Below are 23,928 nucleotides of genomic sequence, written 5' to 3' on the forward strand. Positions count from 1 at the left end.
TTATTAGGGCTTTCCTAAAGCCTTTAGTATAAGTATAATCTTGTGATATTGCTTTATTTCTTTGCTGCTCAGAGCAAAATTATCTTCTTGTAAAAATTAATGGATGAAGGAAACTTCATAAGTGAAATATACTTTTGTGAATGATAAGAATTTATAGCTAGAATCAGTGGTGAATTCATGTCAATGTATGCCAAAACCAATACAGTACTGTAAAGTAAAATAAAGTTAAAAAAATAAAATAAAATAAAATAAAAAATAAAAAAATAAAAGAAAATAGTCCCCCCCCCAAAAAAAAAAGAAATTAGGATTTTCTGCTTACTGCTTTGACGTACACCTTTTCCTACTCTGCTGTGTTTTATCTACACAAAGCACAACTATTTATTGAGTATATACTAAATACTAGATTCTGTGGGAAATGGAAAGGGAAAAATAGGTAAGTACAAAGGAGACTGATTTTGTTAGTTCTCCGAAGGATGATTTTATTAGTTCTCCCAAGGATGATAAATTCTAGAGACTTATTATATTTTCTATCTGTTTATTTGCTCTCTCACCCTTCCCCAAGAAAGAGAAGCATTAGTACACAGAACAGTACGCATAAATAATACATAGAATAGTACACATAAAGGACATCCAAAGAAATCAGCACAAAGAGAAGAGGAGCAAAGGGTGCAATTAATTCACAAGAGTAGTATATGATCCTGTTGCGTGTCAAATGATATACAAGGTTAGACAGACGATCAGTGACAATATTGACCAGTGACAATATTCACATGGATTATTAGAGTAAAAATTTATCCTTTCTTGAGGAGATCCTCAGCTTCTTATACATTTTGTAACATGGTCTGAGTTACAAGTAGGAAGATTTTCATTCAGAAGCTTTGTATTTCATGATATTTTTGATACCAGTGAGGTATTAAATAATATCTTCTAGTCCATAGCATCTCTATAATTAATAAATTCAACAGCAAGTTTCATACAGTTGGTTCTTTTTCTTAAAATAAGTTTTATTTTTGTCCTGATAACAAAGGCAGAAAATGTAGAAAATGGAAGAGAATAAAAAGAGCAATAAAGAGTTAATTTTTATTTTCTGACTACAACCTGAAGTTTAGCTCTGTTGCTATTTTACACAGGTTATCAGCTGAGATGGAAGCAAGTCCTATATTCTCTTAAGAAATCTTGGGAACTTAACTAGGACATGTCCTGGTGTAAAAATAATCAAAGCCTCCATTCAGAGGTTGACCTAGGGGAAATCTGCAGGGAGAGTCAAAAAATCTTCCAAAATCTGTTTTGCACCTTTTAACCATGTGTATAAATGAATGATCAAATCCCTAAAATATATGACATGATTAGATGCAGTAATTCTAGATGGTCAGTGTGATCAGTCCAAAGAAATAGAGGAAAATAATAGAATGGGAAAGACTAGAGATCTCTTCAAGAAAATTAGAGATACCAAGGGAACATTTTATGCAAAGATGGGCACAATAAAGGACAGAAATGGTATGGACCTAGCAGAAGCAGAAGATATTAAGAAGAGATGGCAAGAATACACAGAAGAACTGTACAAAAAAGATCTTCATCACCCAGAAAACCACGATGGTGTGATCACTCACCTAAAGCCAGAGATCCTGGAATGTGAAGTCAAGTGGGCCTTAGAAAGCATCACTACAAACAAGGCTAGTGGAGGTGATGGAATTCCAGCTGAGCTATTTCAAGTCCTGAAAGATGATGCTGTGAAAGTGCTGCACTCAATATACCAGCAAATTTGGAAAACTTTGCAATGATCACAGGACTTTAAAAGGTCAGGTTTCATTCCAATCCCAAAGAAAATCAATGCCAAAGAATGTTCAAGCTACTGCACATTTGCACTCAACTCAAATGCTAGCAAAGTAATGCTCAAAATTCTCCAAGACAGGCTTCAATGGTATATGAATGGTGAACTTCCAGATGTTCAAGCTGGATTTAGAAAAGGAAGAGGAATCAGAAATCAAATTGCCAACATCTGCTGGATCATCAAAAAAGCAAGATAATTCCAGGAAAGCATCTACTTCGCTTTACTGACTATGCCAAAGCCTTTGACTATTTGGATCACAACAAACTGTGGAAAATATTGAAAGAGATGGGAATACCAGACTACCTGACCTGCCTCCTGAGAAACCTGTTTACAGATCAAGAAGAAACAGTTAGAACTGGACATGGAACAACAGACTGGTTCCAAATAGGAAAAGGAGTACGTCAAGGCTGTATATTGTCACCCTGCTTATTTAACTTGTATGCAGAGTACATCATGAGAAACGCCATACTGGATGAAGCACAAGCTGGAATCAAGATTGCCAGGAGAAATATCAATAACCTCAGATATGCAGATGACACCACCTTTATGGCAGAAAGTGAAGAAGAACTAAAGAGCCTCTTCATGAAAGCGAAAGAGGAGAGTGAAAAAGTTGGCTTAAAGCTGAACATTCATAAAACTAAGATCATGGCATCCAGTCCCATAACTTCATGGTGCATAGATGGGGAAACAATGGAAGCAGTGACAGACTTTATTTTTGGGGGCTCCAAAATCACTGCAGATGGTGATTGCAGCTGTGAAATTAAAAGATGCTTGGTCCTTGGAAGATAAGCTATGACCAACCTAGACAGTATATTAAAAAGCAGAGACATTACCTTGCCAACAAAGATCTGTCTAGTCAAAGCTATGGTTTTTCCAGTAGTCATGTATGGATGTGAGAACTGGACTATAAAGAAAGCTGAGTGCTAGAGAATTGATGGTTTTGAACTGTGGTGCTGGAGATCCAACCAGTCCATTCTTAAAAATCAGTCCTGAATATTCGTTGGAAGGACTGATGCTAAAGCTGAAACTCCAATACTTTGACCACCTGATGCGAAGAACTGACTCCTTGAAAAAGACCCTGATGCTGGCAAAGACTGAAAGCATGAGGAGAAGGGGACGACAGAGGATGAGATGGTTGGATGGCATCACCAACTCGATGGACATTAGTTTGAGTAAGCTCCGGGACTTGGTGATGGACAGGGAAGCCTGGAGTGCTGCAATCCGCAGGATTGCAGAGTCGGACATGACTGAACGACTGAACTGAACTGAATTCTAGATGGACCATTTCTAAAGCAAGGCTATGCTGTGCTAAGTCACTTCAGTCCTGTCTGACTTTTTATGACCCTGTTGACTGTAGTCTGCCAGACTCCTCTGTCCAGGGGATTCTCCAGGCCAGAATACTGGAGTGGGTTGCCATGCCTTCTTCCAGGGGATCTCCCTGACCCAGGGATTGAACCCGCAGCATTTGAGACTCCTGCACTGCAGGCAGATTCTTTATCACAGAGTCACCGGGGAAGCCCAAGCAAGGCTACAAGTAACTCCTAATTTGGCCAAAGGTAAATTATTAAAATATCTATTAAATTCTTAATTGTAGGCAGTGCAGCTTTTTGGTTAATATGCTATATTCTTAGATAAGTTATACCATACTACACTATATTATTTTCTAGGCCCCAAATAAAAAGAAATCATAAAGAACATTTGCCAAAAACTTATTTGAGTTTTAAATGCAGGAGTTAGTCTTCCATTATTCTCTGACAAATAATAGCTAAAACAACTATTTCATGAGGCAACTCTTGGTTTATGTAGATAGAACCTTGTTGTCAGCTTATAGGAAGACATCCATTTTTCTGTTCTCATAGTAGGAAAGTGTACATTTGATACATAGAAGTAAACACATGAGTTTTTTAAGGTAAAGGTTGAGAAGAGAATGAAAGCACATCTCCATTTCATGCTTTTCAAAATGATATGTGGTCTGTGACAATTGTTTCTACTCACCCTGACTCTCGTGTTTTATGCAAGCATCCCAGTTTTATGCAAGCATATGTATCCTGGGTTGCAGTAGAGTTCACAGCTTAGCTCAGCTAATGGTATTTTCTAAATTCCTCTTTTCAGGAGATTTGAATGGACACTACTCAAACTCCTCAAAGACTGATTTTTTAAACAAGAAAATAAAATTTTACCTTTATAGTTGTAACCACCCATAAATCTAATCAGATAGCCAACTGTTAGCACTAGCTTACTTGTATCAAGTTTCTTAGGATACAACTTATAGGTAGATTTTTTTGGCAAATACAGGCTCAGGGCAAAGAGAATTAGGATGGTAAATTGATGAGTAGCTTCACCAAAGCGACAATGAGTTACTCCTTTCTCAGGGGTTCTGTTTCCTAGCTCCTGGGAAATAGGTCTTCTTCTCAATAGTCCTAGAGACAAATGTAACAGGATTTTCAGTCTGTCTTTTCCCGGGTTGTGGATGTGTCTATATTTGATACTTGAGCAGAACCCTTCTGGTGGCCCTGCTTATTAAGTTGCCCTCTTCCGTTTACTCTTCATTTAGTCAGTAGACACATAATTAGTGAGCACCTACTTGTGCTGAATAGGATATAGAAACAATAGTAGGAGTCTTACTATTATGTGTGTTCAGTCGCTAAGTCATGTCCAACTTTTTGTGACCCTGGGGACTGCAGCACACCAGGCCCCCCTGTCCCTCACTGTCCCCTGGAGTCTGCCCAAGTTCATGTCCAGTGAACTGGTGATACCATCCAACATCTCATCCTTTGTCGACCTTTTCTCCTTTTGCCTTCAATCTTTCCCAGCATCAAGGTCTTTTTAAATGAGTCAGCTCTTCACATCAGGTGACCAAAGTAATAAGATAATAACAATAGCAATAGCTACCATTTATTGAGCATTTTATTAGTGAGAAACATCATTACACAAATCTATTTATATGAGTCTTATTAACAATAGGTGCATTGAGGAAATTGAAGTGTGAAGATAAAAGAGACTTTCTCTCCTTTGGGAAGTGCAGTCTAGCAGGGAGGAGTTTTTATACATAAATGATTACTTTGATGTTTGTTGAAATGTAAAGGGATATATGAGATGCCACTTGGTGAGGGACAGGCAGTACTGCGTGAGTGCTTCAGAGAGAAGGCACTTTTGAAGGATGACAAGGAATTTGTCAGATGGCCAAGGAGAAAGGTATTTCAGGAAAGGAGGCAAATGTCCAGACATAAAGTGCGGTCTCTATTGAAAATTGCAAGTGCTTCCGAATGATTGGAGCATCATCTATTATTGACTGTGTATAGTAGACAAGTCCTGAAAGACAGACAGAAAACTTAAAGTAATATTTTGTAGAAATAACTTTGCTGACAGAGGTCTGTTTAGTCAAAGCTAAAGTCTTTCTAGTAGTCGTGTATGGATGTGAGAGGTGAACCATAAAGGAGGCTGAGTGCTGAAGACCTAACGCTCTCAAATTGCGGCGTTGGGAGAAGACTCTTTAAAGTCCCCTTGCATAGCAAGGAGATCAAATCAGTCAATCCTAAAGGAAATCATCCCTGAATGTTCATTGAAAGGACTGATGCTGAAGCTGAAGCTCCAGTACTTTGGCTACCTAATGGGAAGAAGCCAGCTCATTGGAAAAGACCCTGATGCTGGGAAACATTGAAGGCAGGAGGAAAAGAGGGTGACAAATGATGAGATGGTTGGATAGCATCACCAACTCAATGGACATGAACTTGGGCAAACTCCAGGAGACAGTGATGGGCTGGGAGGTCCGTGAGGCTGAAGTCCATGACCTTGCAAAGAGTCGGACATGACTTAGTGACTGAACAACAACAATGACAAAACTCATGGTAAAGAAAGAAAAGGGATTCCCAGGTGGCCCAGTGGTAAAGAATCCGCCTGCAATGCAAGAGACGCGAGTTCAATCCCTGGGTCAGGAAGTTCCCCTTAGAAAGAAGTGACAACCCACTTCAGTATTCTTGCCTGGAAAATTCCATTGACAGAGGACCCTGGCATGCTACAGTCCACGGAATCACAAAGAGTTTTGAGCACACAATGTGCAAAGAAAAGTGTGATGTCCTCTATGTTTAGGGCAGAGGTAGGAGCAGCCACCTTCTCCTGAAGGACCTACGTCACAGGCTCCAGAGAAAAAACAGAGGGAAAACTTTCTCCAGAAACTCTGGAAAAGAGGAGTGTATGGGAACAGGGTGGGTAAAGATAGTAGTTGGGTTAAGAGTAGTGATTGATGGAGCGAGGATTAACACAAAGAGCCATAAAGTCAGGGCCGATTGAACTAACAGGAACAGAGGCCAAATTGACCTGAAAAGGGTCTGCTTAGTACTCTGTTTTCAAACACTGGCCATCAAGATGGCAAAATTCTTTGATCCAGTAATTCAGTTTCAGGAATTTTTACCTTAAAATAAATTAAGATTGGGTGTATAGTTTTGGTTAAAGATAATCATCACAAAATTTCTTACATAAACAAAAATTAGAAGCAATTTAAATGTCTAAAAATAAAGGATTAATTAAATTATGGGAAATCCATACAATGGAATATAGGGCAGCTAAAAGAAACGAAAGAATATTTAGCTTATAGGAAAAGAAGCATGCCATATAATTACCAGGGGGAAGCAGGTAACAGTATAGTCAGTATAATTAAATCATATGCCTCATGACCAAAACAGCTTCTACACAGAAAATAAGTTTGAAAGTGCATTAACCGAAGTGTTCCCAGTGACTGTCTCTTGATAGTAAGATTATAGTTGATTCTTATCCTTTTTTTGCTTATCTGAGTTTACTAATTGTTTTTAACTTTGAACGTGGATGATTGTATAAGTCTGGCTTTTTTGTAGCAATTAAAGTTCATTTATTTAAGTGTCACCAGACGGACATGACTGAAGCAACTTAGCATCAGCATCAGCAGCAGGCACAGTGAGTGTAGAGGGCGATGATGAGAGTCTACATTTGGTTGCGTGAACAACCTAAAATGATAGTTGTGACATACTGCAATAGAAAAGACTGTGTGCACTCAAATTGCTTTAAAATGTGGAAGAATCGAGACTGTATCTAGACTGTGGTCCTAAAGGGACATATACAAGGAAAACAAAGGAAGAAAAATCTTTAATAATAAAACTCATTAGTTTAATCATTAATAACGGAAATCAGAAGTTAATAACCCTGTATTGTGACAGTGGCAATTAAAGCATGGGCTTCGCAGGCGGTGCAGTAGAGAAGAATCTGCCTGCCAATGCGGGAGACACGGTTTCAATCCCGGGTTGGGAAGATGGCAACCCACTCCAGGATTCTTGCCTGAGAAGTCCCATGGACAGAGGAGCCTGGTGGGCTATGGGGTTGCAAAGAGTCGGACACAACTCAGCACATACACACACACGTTATGACAGCAAAGAAAGAAAACGAGAGCCATCTGGCAAGAGAGAGCTTGCTGGTTCCATTGTTCATTACAGTTAAATCAACCACCCGAAAGGGGTTGTTATCAAAAGGAGGTGGGGAACAATTAAGCTCTGAAAGTTTGCCTTAAAAATTTGCTCTAACCCAGCAATTCTACTGCCAGGAACCTTTCTGCAGATAAGCCCGCGTACGTGGAAAATGTCCTTCTAGTAGAGTTTCTTGCATTATTGTTTATAAAAGAAAAATGTTTTTTAAAAATCAGAATGTCTTAGAGAATCGGGTATGTAATTTATATTACTGCAACACTAAGAAATTCCATATAACCACTAAAAGTAACATACTAACATGGTAGAAATCCGTCAAACACACTGGTAGGTTTTTTAAAAAGGCTCAGTTCAGGTCAGTTCAGTTGCTCAGTCATTTCTGACTCTTTGCAACCCCATGAATTGCAGCACGCCAGGCCTGCCTGTCCATCACCAACTCCTGGAGTTCACTTAGACTCACGTCCATCAAGTCGGTGATGCCATCCAGCCGTCTCATCCTCTGTCATCCCCTTCTCCTCCTGCCCCCAATCCCTCCCAGCATCAGAGTCTTTTCCAATGAGTCAACTCTTCACATGAGGTGGCCAAAGTACTGGAGTTTCAGCTTTAGCATCATTCCTTCCAAAGAAATCCCAGGGCTGATCTCCTTCAGAATGGACTGGTGGGATCTCCTTGCAGTCCAAGGGACTCTCAAGAGTCTTCTCCAACACCACAGTTCAAAAGCATCAATTCTTTGGCGCTCAGCTTTCTTCACAGTCCAACTCTCTCATCTATACATGACCACAGGAAAAACCATAGCCTTGGCTAGACGGACCTTAGTCGGCAAAGTAATGTCTCTGATTTTCAATATGCTGTCTAGGTTGGTCATCACTTTCCTTCCAAGGAGTAAGCTTCTTTTAATTTCATGGCTGCAATCACCATCTGCAGTGATTTTGGAGCCCCCCAAAATAAAGTCGGGCACTGCGTCCACTGTTTCCCCATCTATTTCCCGTGAAGTGAGGGGACCGGCTGCCGTGATCCTCGTTCTCTGAGTGTCGTGTTAGTGTCCTTCATGTATGTGTGCTCAGTCATGTCTGACTGTTGGCAACCCCGTGACAGTAGCCCATAGGCTCCTCTATCCATGGAATCTTCAGGGCAAGAATACTGGAGTGGGTTGCCATTTACTACTCCAGGGGATCCTCCTGACCCAGGCATTGAACCCACATCTCATATCTCTTTCATTGGCAGGCAGGTTCTTTACAGCTAACGCTATCTTGGAGGCCCACTGTTTATGTTTTAAAGCTGTTCATTTGCTTAGTCGTGTTCACCTCTTTGTGACCTCCTGGACTGTAGCCTGCCAGGCTTCCCTGTCGATGAGATTTCCCAGGCAAGAATATTGGAATGGGTTGCCATTTCCTTCTCCATTGTTTTTTAATAGAGGAACTTGAATGTTATTCTATATTTTGATAGTCAGACTTTTTAAAATTTGTACTTAATAAGCACTTGTTTTTTTTTAAATTAGACATAAAAATCAAAGACTTCTAAAAATATATGCAGTATCATGAAATAACTAGAATTTCTAATATATTTAAGATAATTTACTATGTTATAGAATTCTATAAATATTTATGGTATTATGTGCATGATGAATAAATTTGGCCCCTCCGAATCTCAGTGTTTTAAACCAAATTAATTTGCAGAAGACTAGGAGAAGGCAATGGCACCCAACTCTGGTACTCTTGCCTGGAAAATCCCACGGACGGAGGAGCCTGGTGGGCTGCAGTCCATGAGGTTTCGAAGAGTCGGACACGACTGAGCGACTTCACTTTCACTTTTCACTTTCATGCATTGGAGAAGGAAATGGCAACCCACTCCAGTGTTCTTGCCTGGAGAATCCCAGGGACAGGGGAGCCTGGTGGACTGCCGTCTATGGGGTTGCACAGAGTCGGACATGACTGAAGCGATTTAGCAGCTGCAGCAGCAGGGTACAATGGCCAGAGAAGGCAATGGCAACCCACTCCAGTGTTCTTGCCTGGAGAATCCCAGGGACAGGGGTGCCTGGTGGGCTGCTGTCTATGGGGTCACACAGAGTTGGACACGACTGAAGTGACTTAGCAGCAGCAGCAGCAGTTCTATTAAACTATTGCAGAAGACTTTAAGTCTTCTCAGTTTTCTTATACTTTATGAAATATAAAAATTCCCATAAAGAAAATGAAACCACACATTTCACTACCATTATCAGTTAACTTTTCCCATTTATTAATTCTCGACAAGATTTTATAAATCCTATATGTACTATATGTCTGGCACAGAAGAACAGAAGACAGAAATGGCCCTCTTTTGTGAGACTTGTAATATTTTGAGCATCTAATTAATACAAAATTAAAGAGATAACAGACATTAGTAGACAGAGTTTCTGATGTGCAAAAAGACCCCCAGACGAGTTCAAACAAAACCAATGTATAGATGAATAAATGATATGCAAATTATATGTATATGTACATCTATATCAGAAATATATATTTTATATATTTAATCACTTCTATGCCTAACTATTGGAGAAGGAAATGGCAACCTACTCCAGTATTCTTGCTTGGAGAACCCTGTGGACAGAGGAGCCTGGTGGGCTGCCGTCTATGAGGTTGCACAGAGTTGGACACGACTGAAACAACTTAGAATGCATGCATGAATTGGAGAGGGAAATGGAAATCCACTCCAGTATCCTTGCCTGGAGCCTCCCAGGGACGGAGGAGCTTGGTGGGCTGCCGTCTATGGGGTTGCACAGAGTCAGATACGATTGAAGCGACTTAGCAGCAGCAGCAGCAGCATGCCTAACTATGCTCATTTAAAAATAAATGATTCTGATAAATAAATAAAGCAACTCAAATACACAGAAGGCAGTTCAACAACCACTGCAAGGTCAATAATTTAAAGGAAATTAAACAATTCAAATGTCAAATCTGAGATACAAAAAATAACTGAAATAGAGCAACACAAAGAACATTTGTGCTAGGGAGTCTTTATTTGATGGTTTAAAGTTAGGTTAAGGGCGTAGAACTAATTTTCCTCCTATTAAGATTTTGCCTCTACTGTTTATTGTGTTTAACATCATGGTATTTGGATTTCTCTGAAAGTGCTTAAAATGCTCTAGGGAGTCACAGAGAGAAAGGGAGTGGGAGCTATGAGGAACATAATCTCTATTGCAATTGTTTTTTACACTGCATTTCTAATTATGTGTTTACACAATCATGTCCCCAACTAAACAGAGTTCCTTGAGGACAAAGATTCTGTTTTCTTTACCTTTGATTCCATAATATAGGGCATAGTTCCTGGCACAAAGAAATGTCTAACATATTGAGTGAATACACAAATATGTAGTATTATAGAATCACATGCTATTTTTCTGGGGTCAGCATTCACATGGGTATATGACAACTAAGATAATTAGTTGAATTTTATACATGTATGTAAATATATCCCATTTATATTTTATAATATATTTGTAATTAGGCTAATTATCTTAGTAGTCACTCATCTATGTGTCAGCATTGACGTAAATAACCCAGGGCAGCTGATGGTCACTGCTGCTGCTGCTGCTGCTAAGTTGCTTCAGTCGTGTCCCATTCTGTGTGACCCCATAGACGGCAGCTCACCAGGCTGCCTCGTCCTCGGGTTTCTCTAGGCAAGAACACTGGAATGGGTTGCCATTTCCTTCTCCAATGCATGAAAGTGAAAAGTGAAAGTGAAGTCGCTCAGTTGTGTCCGACTCTTTGCGACCCCATAGACTGCAGCCTACCAGGCTCCTCCGCCTATGGGATTTTCCAGGCAAGAGTACCGGTGTGGGGTGCCATTGCCTTCTCCGAGCTGATGATCAGTATCTCACAAAACTCCCTTTATAGCTCAGGAACAAAGAAAGACCTTTACAGAGGGGAAGGAGAACCATAATCAACCCACCATTACCTCTTCTTGGGGCTCCAAATAGTATGAGAAAATTCCTTCTGGCTAGTCTTGACAAAACTGGTTACTCTGATTCCAGTATTATTTTTTTTATCCCAACACACAGTGTCCTGTAGTACTGGGATTAATAGAAGGTAATAAGCGATTCTCCACAGTAATGAAAGCATGTATGACTACACACAGAGGATTAAAAAAAGGGGATAAGTGTAGCCAATTATGATTCTGCATAATTTGAAGTTCTTGATTTAGAACTGAATCTTTAGTAGCTAGACTAACAAATCGGAGAAGGCAGTGGCACCCGACTCCATTACTCTTGCCTGGAAAATCCCATGGACGGAGGAGCCTGGTGGGCTACAGTCCATGGGGCTGCTAAGAGTCGGACTCGACTGAGCGACTCCACTTTCACTTTTCACTTTCATGCATTGAAGAAGGAAATGGCAACCCACTCCAGTGTTCTTGCCTGGAGAATCCCAGGGACGGGGGAGCCTAGTGGGCTGCTGTCTATGGGGTCACACAGAGTTGGACACGACTGAAGCAACTTAGGAGCAGCAGCAGACTAACAAATGCCAGCTTATTTCTTGATGGATTTGTCCTTCGTTCTGAAAAAATACAGTGGTTTTGATTTTGGGAATACCCAGTTCCAAAAAAATGAGTAAGCTAGTATTACTAAGCATGTGTTTGCTTTTATTTGCAGGAAGCGCTGAATGCCATTTTTCTGTCTGGGCAATTCTAGCCTTCTTGGGCTTAGCTCTGACTATATCGCTGATCTTCAACATTTTCCACTATGTGGAAAAGCAGCGACAAGGTAAGACACTGAGAAATAGCCAAATGATATCTGCTTAAATGGAGATGGAATCACTGGAAAACCTGTAGAATAAGATAACTTTATAGAATGTTATTCATACTTTGTTTTTATCTATAGAAAATCTATTTGATACTTTTTTTTCACCCTGCTGCTGCTGCTAAGTCGCTTCAGTCGTGTCCGACTCTGTGTGACCCCATAGACAGCAGCCCACCAGGGTCCCCCGTCCCTGGGATTCTCCAGTCAAGAACACTGGAGTGGGTTACCATTTCCTTCTCCAATGTATGAAAGTGAAAAGTGAAAGTGAAGTCACTGAGTCATGTCCAACTCTCAGTGACCCCATGGACTGCAGCCTACCAGGCTCCTCCATCCATGGGATTTTCCAGGCAAGAGTACTGGAGTGGGATGCCATTTTCACCCTGAGGGTTTGCTTAAGCATGTATTCATGTTAGAAATGCAAACAGAGTCCCAATTTTAGCTCTTTAAGTTTCCACTCAAGTCTACTCAAGCTTCTCAGTATTATTCAGGGCCTCTAAAGTGCAGCAGGCTTCGATGGAGGATCAGAAGGGAATGGAAAAGCGATAGATTGAACCACAGTCTTGTTATCAAACACTCCCAGGGTCAGCCACCGACAGCCTCTCTTTTCAATAAACTGGGCAGAAGCTTTAACCATGTGGCTTTCACCCTCTTGTGCCATGATTGAATTAGGGTGATGCCTAGTAAGTGGCACAGCATTTGCACACAGTAGACACTCAGCATAGGTATGTATGTTGAATACAAGGATGGGTGGATGGAGGAATAAAGGTTCAGCTATTTCTAAGTGCTCTTAATATTCTAGAACCAAAAAACTCTTGGAAGTGGGACATTTAAGTGATAAACAGAAAATGTAAATACAGTTTCTTTAAACAGATGAAAATAAATAAAACAAAGTTAACAAAATCGAGTTAGACACGTGTTCAAGAAAAAGTACATGAAGCTAATTTGGAACCATGGTCAGTTTCCAGTGAGTTTCCTGCATTGGCAGGCAGGTTCTGTACCACTAGAGCTACCTGGGAAGCCCACTTTCAACCATGTAGTCCCTTATTTCAGCCCTATGACTGCATTGAATTATGGTGAATATTAATGTGTAGAATCATTTTTCATTAACATGATAAGATCAGGACTGGTTTAATTTTACTGATCTATTACTGCTGCCCCAAAAGTATTTGGCTGTGCTTGTCTGTTACAGCACGATGTGAATAGGTTTTCCAGTTCTCATTTTTGATTGTGCGTTGGAATTTATTAATGCATGCTGCTGCTGCTGCTGCTGCTGCTAAGTCGCTTCAGTCGTGTCCTACTCTGTGCAACCCTATAGACGGCAGCCCACCAGGCTCCCCCATCCCTGGGATTCTCCAGGCAAGAACACTGGAGCGGATTGCCATTTCCTTCTCCAATGCATAAAGTGAAAAGTGAAAGTGAAGTTGCTCAGTCATGTCCGACTTAGCGACCCCGTGGACTGCAGCCTACCAGGCTCCTCCGTCCATGGGATTTTCCAGGAAAGAGTACTGGATATTCGTACCATTTTCCCACCATACAAACTTTTTTTGGGAGTTGTTTATGATGATTAGTTGGCCATGGTTAAAAGACAGTTGCCTAAACTTAAAAAAAAAAAAGCAGGTTTTTTAAAAGACAGACTTTTTTCCCCTTATAATTGCACAATCCCTTATCACCTCCGGCGTGCTATAAATGACTCTTGCCTAAAATCAGCAGAGTGGGAAAGAGCACTTAAAAAAAACAGGCAATTGTAAATTACATTAATGTACTTTAAAAAATCAATTTTGGCTCCCTCAATTGTTTTTAAAATCATGACTTTTGAAATCAAGGTGACTCTGCTACTATTTACCTGAGAGATCTTGTTAAAGTAACGTAACTTCTGAGTTTCAGATTTTTTATCTCCAAAGTGTAGGAAATACTATCTAGACTGTGGGGTTCTGTGAGAAGTACGTAGTCTCCTTAGCACAGTTCTGGGGACTTAGTAGGTGGGTCCTGCACAAGGCACAGCCCACACCACCGTTCTGTGGCTCTGGTCCTTCCTTCCACAAATGTTTGCCAAAGTTTTACTATGGCTTCATGTTACCCCTTGTTTTATTTGGGTATAGTTGCTTTACAATGTTGTGTTGGTTTCTGCTGTGCAATGAAGTGAATTGGCTACGTGCTGTGCTGTGCTTAGTCGCTCAATCATGTCCGGCTCTTTGTAACCTCGTGGATTGTAGCCTGCCAGGCTCCTCTGTCCATAGGGATCCCCCAGGCAAGAATACTGGAGTGGGTGGCTATGCCCTTGTCTAGGGGATCTTCCCAACCCAGGGATCAAAGCCAGGTCTCCCTCATTGCAGGCAGATTCTTTACCAGCTGAGTGAGAATCATTTATGTGTGTACATATATCCCCTCCCTCTTGGACCTCCCATCCCTCTAGTTCAACACAGAGCGCTGAGCTGAGCTCTCTGTGCTACAGGCAGCTTCCCACGTGCAGATATGTCGATGCCACTGTCAGTACTTCCTACCCTCTCCCTCCCCTCCTGTGCCCACAAATCCATTCTCTCTATCTGCGTATCTATTCCTGCCCTACAAATGGGTTCTTCTGTGCCATTTTTGTAGTTTCCACATAACATGTTAATACGATATTTTTCTCTTTCTGACTTACTTCATTCTGTATGACAGATTAGGTCCATCTACATCTCTACAAATGACCTAATTTCATTCCTTTTCATGACTGAGTAATATTCCATTGTATATGTGTACCACATCTCTTTATCCATTCCTCTGTTCAGTGAACATTTGTTTCTCTGGCGTCGTCACCCCTCCCACCATCCCCAAACTCTCCAGCTTTCATCCCAATTCCTTCCCTGTCTCTTATTTAACATGTCTGCACAATGACCTGAGTTTTAGTGATAACAGTTTGTTCAAATCACATACAGGTTCATTTTAGAGAATTTTCTGTAGGCTTCGTAGAATTCCTTCTAAATATCAACCTGCCTCAAATTAATTTATTTGAGCAGTAAAGAGCTAAAGACTTCTGGAATGTGTCCCTCTTCTGTATCCATACCAATTCCTTCTTGGTGATTTTATGCTTGCAGATGTGAGCCCAGTGTGCTGCCCTGCTGCAGACCCTTTATCTCCCTTTCTAAGGATGGTGAGAAAGAGAGACCCCGGGGATGGGGAGAAACAGACACCTAGAGGGAGGGGAGTGGAGCCGTGCCAGAGTATCCCAGTCCTGCCACAGGCCCCTGCTGCTCAGGCTCCTCAACGCAGCTGTGCCCCATCGCTTCCAGCCAAGGACTCTGCACCCTCCTGAGGTCTGAGCCAGGTCCAGACTGTCTGGCTACTCCGGGCAGGATGAGGTTTTTAGAAGGGGAGTCCCAAGTTTTAGCACAGGGTCAAGTTTACACATGGGTGTTACCTCACACCATTATGTGCACCTTCCCATTCTCAGATACCCTCTTTCTCCCACACCCGCTCCACAATCCCTTAGAACTGCAATCTGCTAGAAATTATGGTACCACCCTCTTCCACCAGGGCTTGGGCAGGGGTTGAGTCATAGGCAGGCTCACCCTTGAGCTCATGGACCCAGGAAAAACAAAAGACTTTTTGTTTTGACTTTACTCGATCTTCACTCTTCAGGAGGAGCACATTACCCTGGGTCTTGCACTTTACTGGTGTGCAGATCTAAGATTAACCTTGGAACACTGTTTGTGGATGTACTTATCCCATCTCCCGCTTTTCTCTCTGTAGCCCATTCTCAGCCACTGCGGTATTACTAATGATCACCATCCTTTCTACTTCACATGAGCAAAGAACACTATCTTTCTTTCTTATTCAGAGATTTCAAGTGGATTTGGGATTAGTCCTGCAAATTGTTTGATTCCTTGGCAGTCAACCTGAGGACTCTGCCTGATTTGTTTCTCCTGGACAGACAGACTACCAGAGATTCTACCCTATTTAGCCAGCTTTTCTGTCCCTTGGTCTGTGTACACAATGCTCCTACATCTGGCCTCATGTAACTTTTATTTCTACATCTTTGTGCTATTCTTTGCAGCTAAGAAACTTACAAGATATGACTCCACCTTGGTGAACAGTTAGTGAATAAGTTTTTCTGGTTGTATTAAATAGCTTGCAAAAGAAAATCTCTATTCCAGCAACAATGCAGTATCTACAAATTCAATCAGATAGACAAGATAAGCCTCTCCTTGATGTTTTCTGTAGCAGGCAGGGCTCCGTAGAAGCTTTGAAATGGAGTTCTCCCTTCCCCCCAAGTAAATCTTTCATTTTTATGTGATTCTTTGTCCAAATATGTTCTTTAGGAGGATCACATTTATTTCTCTTTCTAATAGGAATGCATCCACTTTTTCCTCCTTTAAGCCTAAAAAATATTCTTTAACCTTTTTTCTATGTTTTGAGAAGGATAAACAACTGTATGGTTTGCTCATACATCAAAGTCCTATCAGTGTATCTCCTATTTGCTAGAAAATTACGGCACATATTTCACACTAAAGACATATCATAAAATTTGTATTATGGAGTTTAAGCCACGTACTCTTTGTTTCTTATTGTTCTGTATTGCACATGGAAGGGTGAACACCACAAAAGGGAAAACAAAAGCAAATGTCAGCTCGCACCCTTTCAACCATGAACCTGACCACAGCGTTTATATCTGAATCACAGGAGAGGATTATGAAAACTCACCCAGCTTTTCTCAAACTGAGCCTTGCAAACATACCTGCTTTATAATAAAATAAAAAATGTGTTTTATTAAATATAACAGAAATGTTTAAGTAGCTTTTAAATCATGTCATTTATTTTCAAATAAACCAATACACTTATGACAGGGCAAGCTCTTTTCAGGAGTCTGAACTTCCTGATCTTTTTCCTTTGCTATAACCTCTAAACCTTTGATTGTAGTACCCCTATTTAAAGAGATCATATTCTATCACACTTCTTATGATAAGCATTGTAAGACTAAAAGGGCATAAGTACTGATGGTCTCGCTTCAGATTATACATCTAAATTTTAAGAGTAGTGTGGTATGGTGACCTTGAACTTTTAATGTTTCCTTTCAGGGTGCTTCTTCAGTATGATTTGTTCTGATGTACGAAGCCCTTTACCCATTACTTATTTTCTTCTTTACACTGTTTTAGTTTCCTTTCTCTTTCCTTTTTTCACACAAAACTTTTTGGTCTAAATCTTTGTTTTGCTTTTCTCTGCTGCTAATATATTGAACTACATTTTCCTTCTAGAGACCTATCCTTCTTACATATTACAGCAGTGTATTTTCCAGGCACCATCATTTATGCTCTAAACACCTCCAGTTGGAAAACCCACATCATCTTTACGAAGTATTAGTCAGTTTGGAGAAACATTTTTACTCCACACTTATTTCTTTTCCTTGTACTATCACTATTTTTGTTTAGTTTTAATCTTTTCTTTGAATTTACTGCTCAGTTGATGACAATCTTCTTCCTAAAAGAAGATTTCATCTCAAATCAGGATTTATTTATAAGTCTTCAAAATAGCATTTAAATTATATTCTATCAGCTACTTTCCAGCTAATCCATTTAATCTGAAAACTTCCCAAATTCATTAAATGTGGCTTGTTACAGGATGTGGACTTAGAATGTATAATATTGATAACGAACTTTGTCATTTTCTAAAATGTCTTTATATAAATTACCTCATTTATCTCCCACATCTACTCCATGATTTAGGCATTATTAACCCTACTGATACATCAAGAATGAGTTCTACAATGATTTGCTTTTTCTTCTGCAATGAAATACATTGAAGAGCTGGTACCCAAATCCAGTTCTGATTCTTAACCCTGAATACACATCAAGCTACAGTTTGACTAAATTCTTGTGTATGCACTTTAATTTCAGACAAATTTGAATAATAATGACCTGAGTATAAACATGTACTTCATATAAAAAGAAATTGATATGTACTTTATATCTTCCAGTTAACAATTTTCTAGTCTATATTAACTAATTTTTATTCCTATGCTTATTGAACTTATTTACATTTTCTCAAGATTTCTCATTTTGTTGGGCTTCCAGCCTGTGGGTACTGTGCAGCAGTAGACTTCTCTGGGCTTCTCCCAGCATCCATGTTACATTCATATTCACAAGACTAATCTGAAGGTGAAAACAGCTACATCTTTCAGATACAGTCCATGGTAAGACATTTACTGTGGGCTAAAGATGCATATTTGTGACAGATCCCAAATAGGTTACATTCACCATTTCTGGTCACATAGCTGCTTGATGTTTTTGATTTGCAAAAAATTCCCACATTTGGTCTTTCACAGAATTCTTCCAAATATATTGACATGTGGCATGTCTATTTTACCCTCCAAATGGTGATTTTAATAATTTGAAACATCATTGAATAATATATCTTTAACATTTAATGACCTCTCTGGATAATAACTTTGTCATACATAAATCTATCTAAAAATAATTTTGGTAGTTGTTTGGTGACTTGTTCAATTATTTGGAAATGTTAGTTAGTTTACTACCAACATACAGTTGTCTCTGAGTCACTGTCAGATAGATAATACTAGGTTCACTTTCATATGACAGCCTTTGTAAGATTTTGATTTTGATTTAATGCCAGATTAATAACATGCAATCAAAATATAATAAATATCACATTATATATATCTATCCAGTTAAAAGAAATTTTATTGATGATCATATAATACAGGTTTATTTTTATCTTAATTATTAAAATTGAACTCTGAATTTCTCTTAATTTCTGCCAGTTATTGCCTTTCTAAAATTTTCTTGAAACTTTTACCATTTTTGAATATATGTATCTAATTTAAAGTAAACGTATTGCTTTTCATTTGCCTTTGAACCACCACATCTGATTTTCAACAGTGGGTACTTTGAGATTTCACACATAATTTTTTCTTGAATTTATAATCTTACATCAAATCTCTGGTCCAACTTGGTTTTGCAGACTGGCATACTGTTTTGTTTAAAAGCTATTCTACTGTTTTGATTAACTTTAGAGACTGCATTGTCAACCTTTTCTGAATTTCCTCTCCTAGAACCCTTTTCTCTCCTTATCTCACTATTTGTACCCTGTGGATGAAATGGAATCATAAACAAAGGAAGTTCCTGAACACCTTTTTTATGTGATTGTCACACACCAAGAAAAGTTAACGAGCACTCCAAAATTAGATAAGTAAATAGAAGTGTCTTCTAGGTACTTTTTTGTTTGTTTGTTTTTTGATAAGGAAGAAAAGCCTATTCAAATCTGCAAGGGCAAAGAGGGCAATTTGTCAGTAAGAAGCAGAGGTGTTTCGTGGAACCTGAAGGCAGAAAAGTACAGCTGTGCCCCACAACAGACTGGAACCACAGAATAGACAGGCACAGGGTTCCCCTGGTCTCAGCTTGGTGTTTTCCATGCATAAACTGACCACTCACTTGAGCTCTGTGTGGTTTCCAAGCTGTACTATGTTTGCATTCCAGATTACCAAGAAAGAATGTGATTTGCCCAAATCAGAGGATATCTTTACCCCTAAGTGAGAGTTAAGTGGCTTGATTAAAGATGTTAACTGACATTGAGACTAAGCTCCTCTCAGAACATGCTCTAAAAGGTTTAACACATGTCAAATTTTCTCTTAATTTGTCTATTTTGAATATCTTTCAGAAAAAATATGCGCATACTCTGATGACTACTTTCCCAGGTACGTAGAAAATAAGTCATGGATTATGATTCCCAAATAATATGGAAAGTACTTAGTGTTATATTGCTTTATAAGTTTGACTTAGGAATGTTTCACTTGGGTTAAAACAAAAAATGAGTTTTAATTATTTTTACTTCCATCTGAAGATTAATAGTGATAACATTATCTACCCTAGTTATTTACTGTCCCTGAGTCAATGAGAGAGCTGGATGAAGGACAAAATGAAACTAATCTGGTATCTACAGAATCATCGTTAATTTTGGAAGAAGATATCCTAGATTATGATTCAGTTCAGACTGTAACAATGTAGAATAATTAAATATAGAATTGTGTGGCTCTTAAGAATTCAAGGTGGAAGGAAATCTGGCAATATCTAATACAATTTAATATATGTATTCACATACACAAGAATGCTTTGTGCTGTGCCATTTTAAGGGTATTGCCAATAAATAACTCTAAATAATATACAGTTATAGATGTAACATAACTTAATCTCTTATATTTATTAAGCAAGTTGCAGATAAATTTGTGCAATACTTTTTTAAGAAAAGGTTTATGATGTCACAGTAAAGAAGTTTCATTTTCTTAGACAGTATATTCTGACCCAAGTGTATCATTAAATTGGAAATTTCTCTTTTGGGACAAAAAATCTAAATATAGAAAGTCTTCTAGAGGATTCTTTAAGACCTTTTTGAAATGGTAAACTGAAAGGTTGAAAATGCCTTTCAAAAACATAAAGCTTTCTCATTGGTATAGGGTAACACTGTAAGCTTTTATTGTCCTCTGAAAAGGTCCTTAGCCCTGGGATTTCTGTGGAAGGAATGATGCTAAAGCTGAAACTCCAGTACTTTGGCTACCTCATGCAAAGAGTTGACTCACTGGAAAAGACTCTGATGCTGGGAGGGATTGGGGGCAGGAGGAGAAGGGGATGACAGAGGATGAGATGGCTGGATGGCATCACTGACTCAATGGATGTGAGTCTGAGTGAAGGAGTTGGTGTTGGACAGGGAGGCCTGGTGTGCTGCGATTCGTGGGGTCGCAAAGAGTCGGACACGACTGAGCGACTGAACTGAACTGAGAAAGGTCCTTTAAAAAATTATTCTCCCTGTGGAAATGTCTGGAAGATTCAGATCTGGGCTACAGGCAGACCCACACAATAAAGAAAATTTATATTTCATGATTATTTTTAACATTACATTTTACAACATGAGATAATTTAAGTCATTAGTTCATATCAAGAGTGATTTGCTGATTCAGTTACAACAAAAAAATGTGACAAAGAGAATCCTACATAGCCATGCAGAACTTAATCTGACAATTGATTTTATACTCTTCACTTGAAAGGTAGTTAAGATGCATTGTTATAGAAAGTAATATGATACAATCATTCTACCAAAGACGGGACTGGTGGTTTTTGAATTAGGATGATAAGAAATCAGAAAGGAAAACTGGTAAAATACCCATCTCAAAACAAGCAAGCTCTTGGCTGCAGGGAAAATTCAGAAAAAAGGCTGATTCTTTTATAACATTCATTCTTTCAATAAATATTCATTTAACAAATAAGCATTTGTTAGACAATAGAGATACAAAGATGAAAAGATGCAGATCCCTCCAAAAAGGATTTAATAATCTGTTATCAACTGTAATAAATCTCCATTTGGGCAGAATTTGAATATACAATGCAGATTGTATCTATAAAGAGGCTATCTTATTAATTCACAAGTTTATGTATATACTTCACAGCTTGTCTATTTCTCTGATTATGTAGTTTGGAAGCCAAAGTCACCTTTATAGGAGAGCATGGAGGCTTCAGGGAAAAAACAAAAAACAAATGAACTATCTCCTGTCTTTAATATTAAGACATTAAAATTAAAACAGCAAGTGGAAATAAGGGCTATCTTTCTTTCAGTTCAGTTGCTCAGTCGTGTCTAACTTTTTGCGACCCCACGGACTGTAACACGCCTGGCTTCCCTGTCCCTCACCAACACCCAGAGCTTGTTCAGACTCATGCCCATTGAGTTGGTGATGCCATCCAACCATCTCATCCTCCCCCTTCTCCTCCCGCCTTCAGTCTTTCCCAGCATCAATCAGGGTCTTCTCCAATGAGTCAGTTTTTCATATCAGGTGGCCAAAGTATTGGAATTTCAGCTTCAGCATCAGTCCTTCCAATGAATATGCAGGAGTGGTTTCCTTTAGGATGGACTGGTTGGATCTCCTTGCAGTCCAAGGGACTCTCAACAGTCTTCTCCAATACCACAGTTCAGAAGCATCATTTCTTTGGCCCTCAGCTCTCTTTATAGTCCAAGTCTCACATCCATACATGACTACTGAAAAAACCATAGCTTTGACTAGACAGACCTTTGTTGACAAAGTAATGTCTGTTTTTTAATATGCTGTCTAGGTTGGTCATAACTTTTCTTCCAAGGAGCAAGTGTCTTAATTTCATGGCTGTAGTCATCATGTAGAGTGATTTTGGAGCCCCCCAAAATAAAGGCTGTCACTGTTCCCATTGTTTCCCCATCTATTTGCCATGAGGTGATGGGACCAGATGCCATGATCTTAATTTTCTGAATGTTGAGTTTTAAGCCAACTTTTTCACTCTCCTCTTTGATTTTCATCAAGAGGCTCTTAGGTAGGACTTAGGTAGGTATCTTTCTTAGGTAGGGCTAGAATCATGGATGTTTCCACAGTTCCTTACATGGTCTGAGGCCAGGAGAAGGGAGGCAAGCTCACCCCACCCTGGGTTCCCTGCTGCCCTGTCTCCCTGCTCCTACTCAGCACTGGTTTAGGTGGGAAGCTATGCTGGAGGGGAAAGAAATTTGCCTCTCTTATCTTCTGCTCCTGGATTAGTAAGTCAGGAACATGATCACTTAAAGGACAGGAAAGTGTCTACATCTAATAGAAAGTTAAATACCCGCTTCCTGTTATTTATCCCAGGGTACTTTATTTTTCCTTTAAACATAATTCTGCACAATTCTTGTCTTATGATCTGTGTTAAGGGGATAATGCAGTGAGAATAACATGGGTTTGAGATCCAAACAGTTCTGGATTTTAGTCTACTCTTGTAATTACTAGGTTTGTAATCTTGGGGAAATGAGCATTTCTGAAGTTGAATCATAACATAATACTACACTTGCAGAGAGTAGCTGGTAAAAAAAAAAAAAAAGCTGACCACTTTATAGGTCTAAATTAAGGTCTAAGAAAATACCCACCCATTTGGATTATTCAGTTCAGTTCAGTTCAGTTGCTCAGTCGTGTCCGACTCTTTGCGACCCCATGAATCGCAGCACGCCAGGCCTCCCTGTCCATCATCAACTCCTGGAGTTCACTCAGACTCACGTCCATCGAGTCCGTGATGCCATCCAGCCATCTCATCCTCGGTCGTCCCCTTCTCCTCCTGCCCCCAATCCCTCCCAGCATCAGGGTCTTTTCCAATGAGTCAACTCTTCGCATGAGGTGGCCAAAGTACTGGAGTTTCAGCTTTAGCATCATTCCTTCCAAAGAAATCCCAGGGCTGATCTCCTTCAGAATGGACTGGTTGGATCTCCTTGCAGTCCAAGGGTCTATCAAGAGTCTTCTCCAACACCACAGTTCAAAAGCATATTTACCCCTTAATTAAAGAAAGCAGTTCAGATAGTTAGGAAAGCAGTTCAGATTTACATTAAGCTTTTTATAGCTCAGTTTTCAGAGTCTCTCTCAAGGACTTAGGACAAATTTCCAGCAACTTTTGCATGGTCTCCTCCTGCATGGCATTGAAAGGTGCTTTTATCACAAAACGTATCTCATCTCAGTTATTCTTCTACCTAAAACGATCTCTTGGATTTCTAGAGCTCTGCAGGTTGAGGACCCCGCTTCACTTCCCCTCTTTGCTGAATATACTGACCTGGTGCCCTGGAACAGACTTTAGTCTCAGCTGTCATCTCCACCTGTTCCCAGGGTTGAACATCCTAATGATAGTGGAACTCTTGGGTAGCCTTCCCTAGCATCAGATTTCCAAGTAGATACACAGAATAGGCCCTCACTATGACCACTGCTGCATTTGGAACCAAAACATCTCCATGTTCTCCAGCCTTCTGTTTGTTTTAATGTACAAGTAACCATAATCCAAACTCCAATCCTGTGTGAATGCAAGAAGTCGCATCCCTTGCCCAAATCTTTGTGAGAATCTCCCAAAATGGACTTACAG

The 23,928-nt window shown here is 39.6% G+C and overlaps 1 protein-coding gene across 1 annotated transcript in view; it reads left to right on the plus strand.

Moving 5' to 3' along the window:
* TRAT1 (T cell receptor associated transmembrane adaptor 1) overlaps nt 1-23,928 on the plus strand; it is a 43,052-nt gene that overhangs the window by 6,924 nt on the left and 12,200 nt on the right. Inside the window, exons 2-3 of the mRNA XM_068968371.1 lie at nt 11,909-12,019; nt 19,706-19,742. Of these exons, the coding sequence (XP_068824472.1) occupies nt 11,909-12,019; nt 19,706-19,742 (148 nt within the window). The remainder of the gene's footprint in view (nt 1-11,908; nt 12,020-19,705; nt 19,743-23,928) is intronic.

Source organism: Capricornis sumatraensis, chromosome 1, assembly GCF_032405125.1.
Source record: "Capricornis sumatraensis isolate serow.1 chromosome 1, serow.2, whole genome shotgun sequence".
In the NCBI taxonomy this organism is placed as follows: Eukaryota; Metazoa; Chordata; class Mammalia; order Artiodactyla; family Bovidae; genus Capricornis; species Capricornis sumatraensis.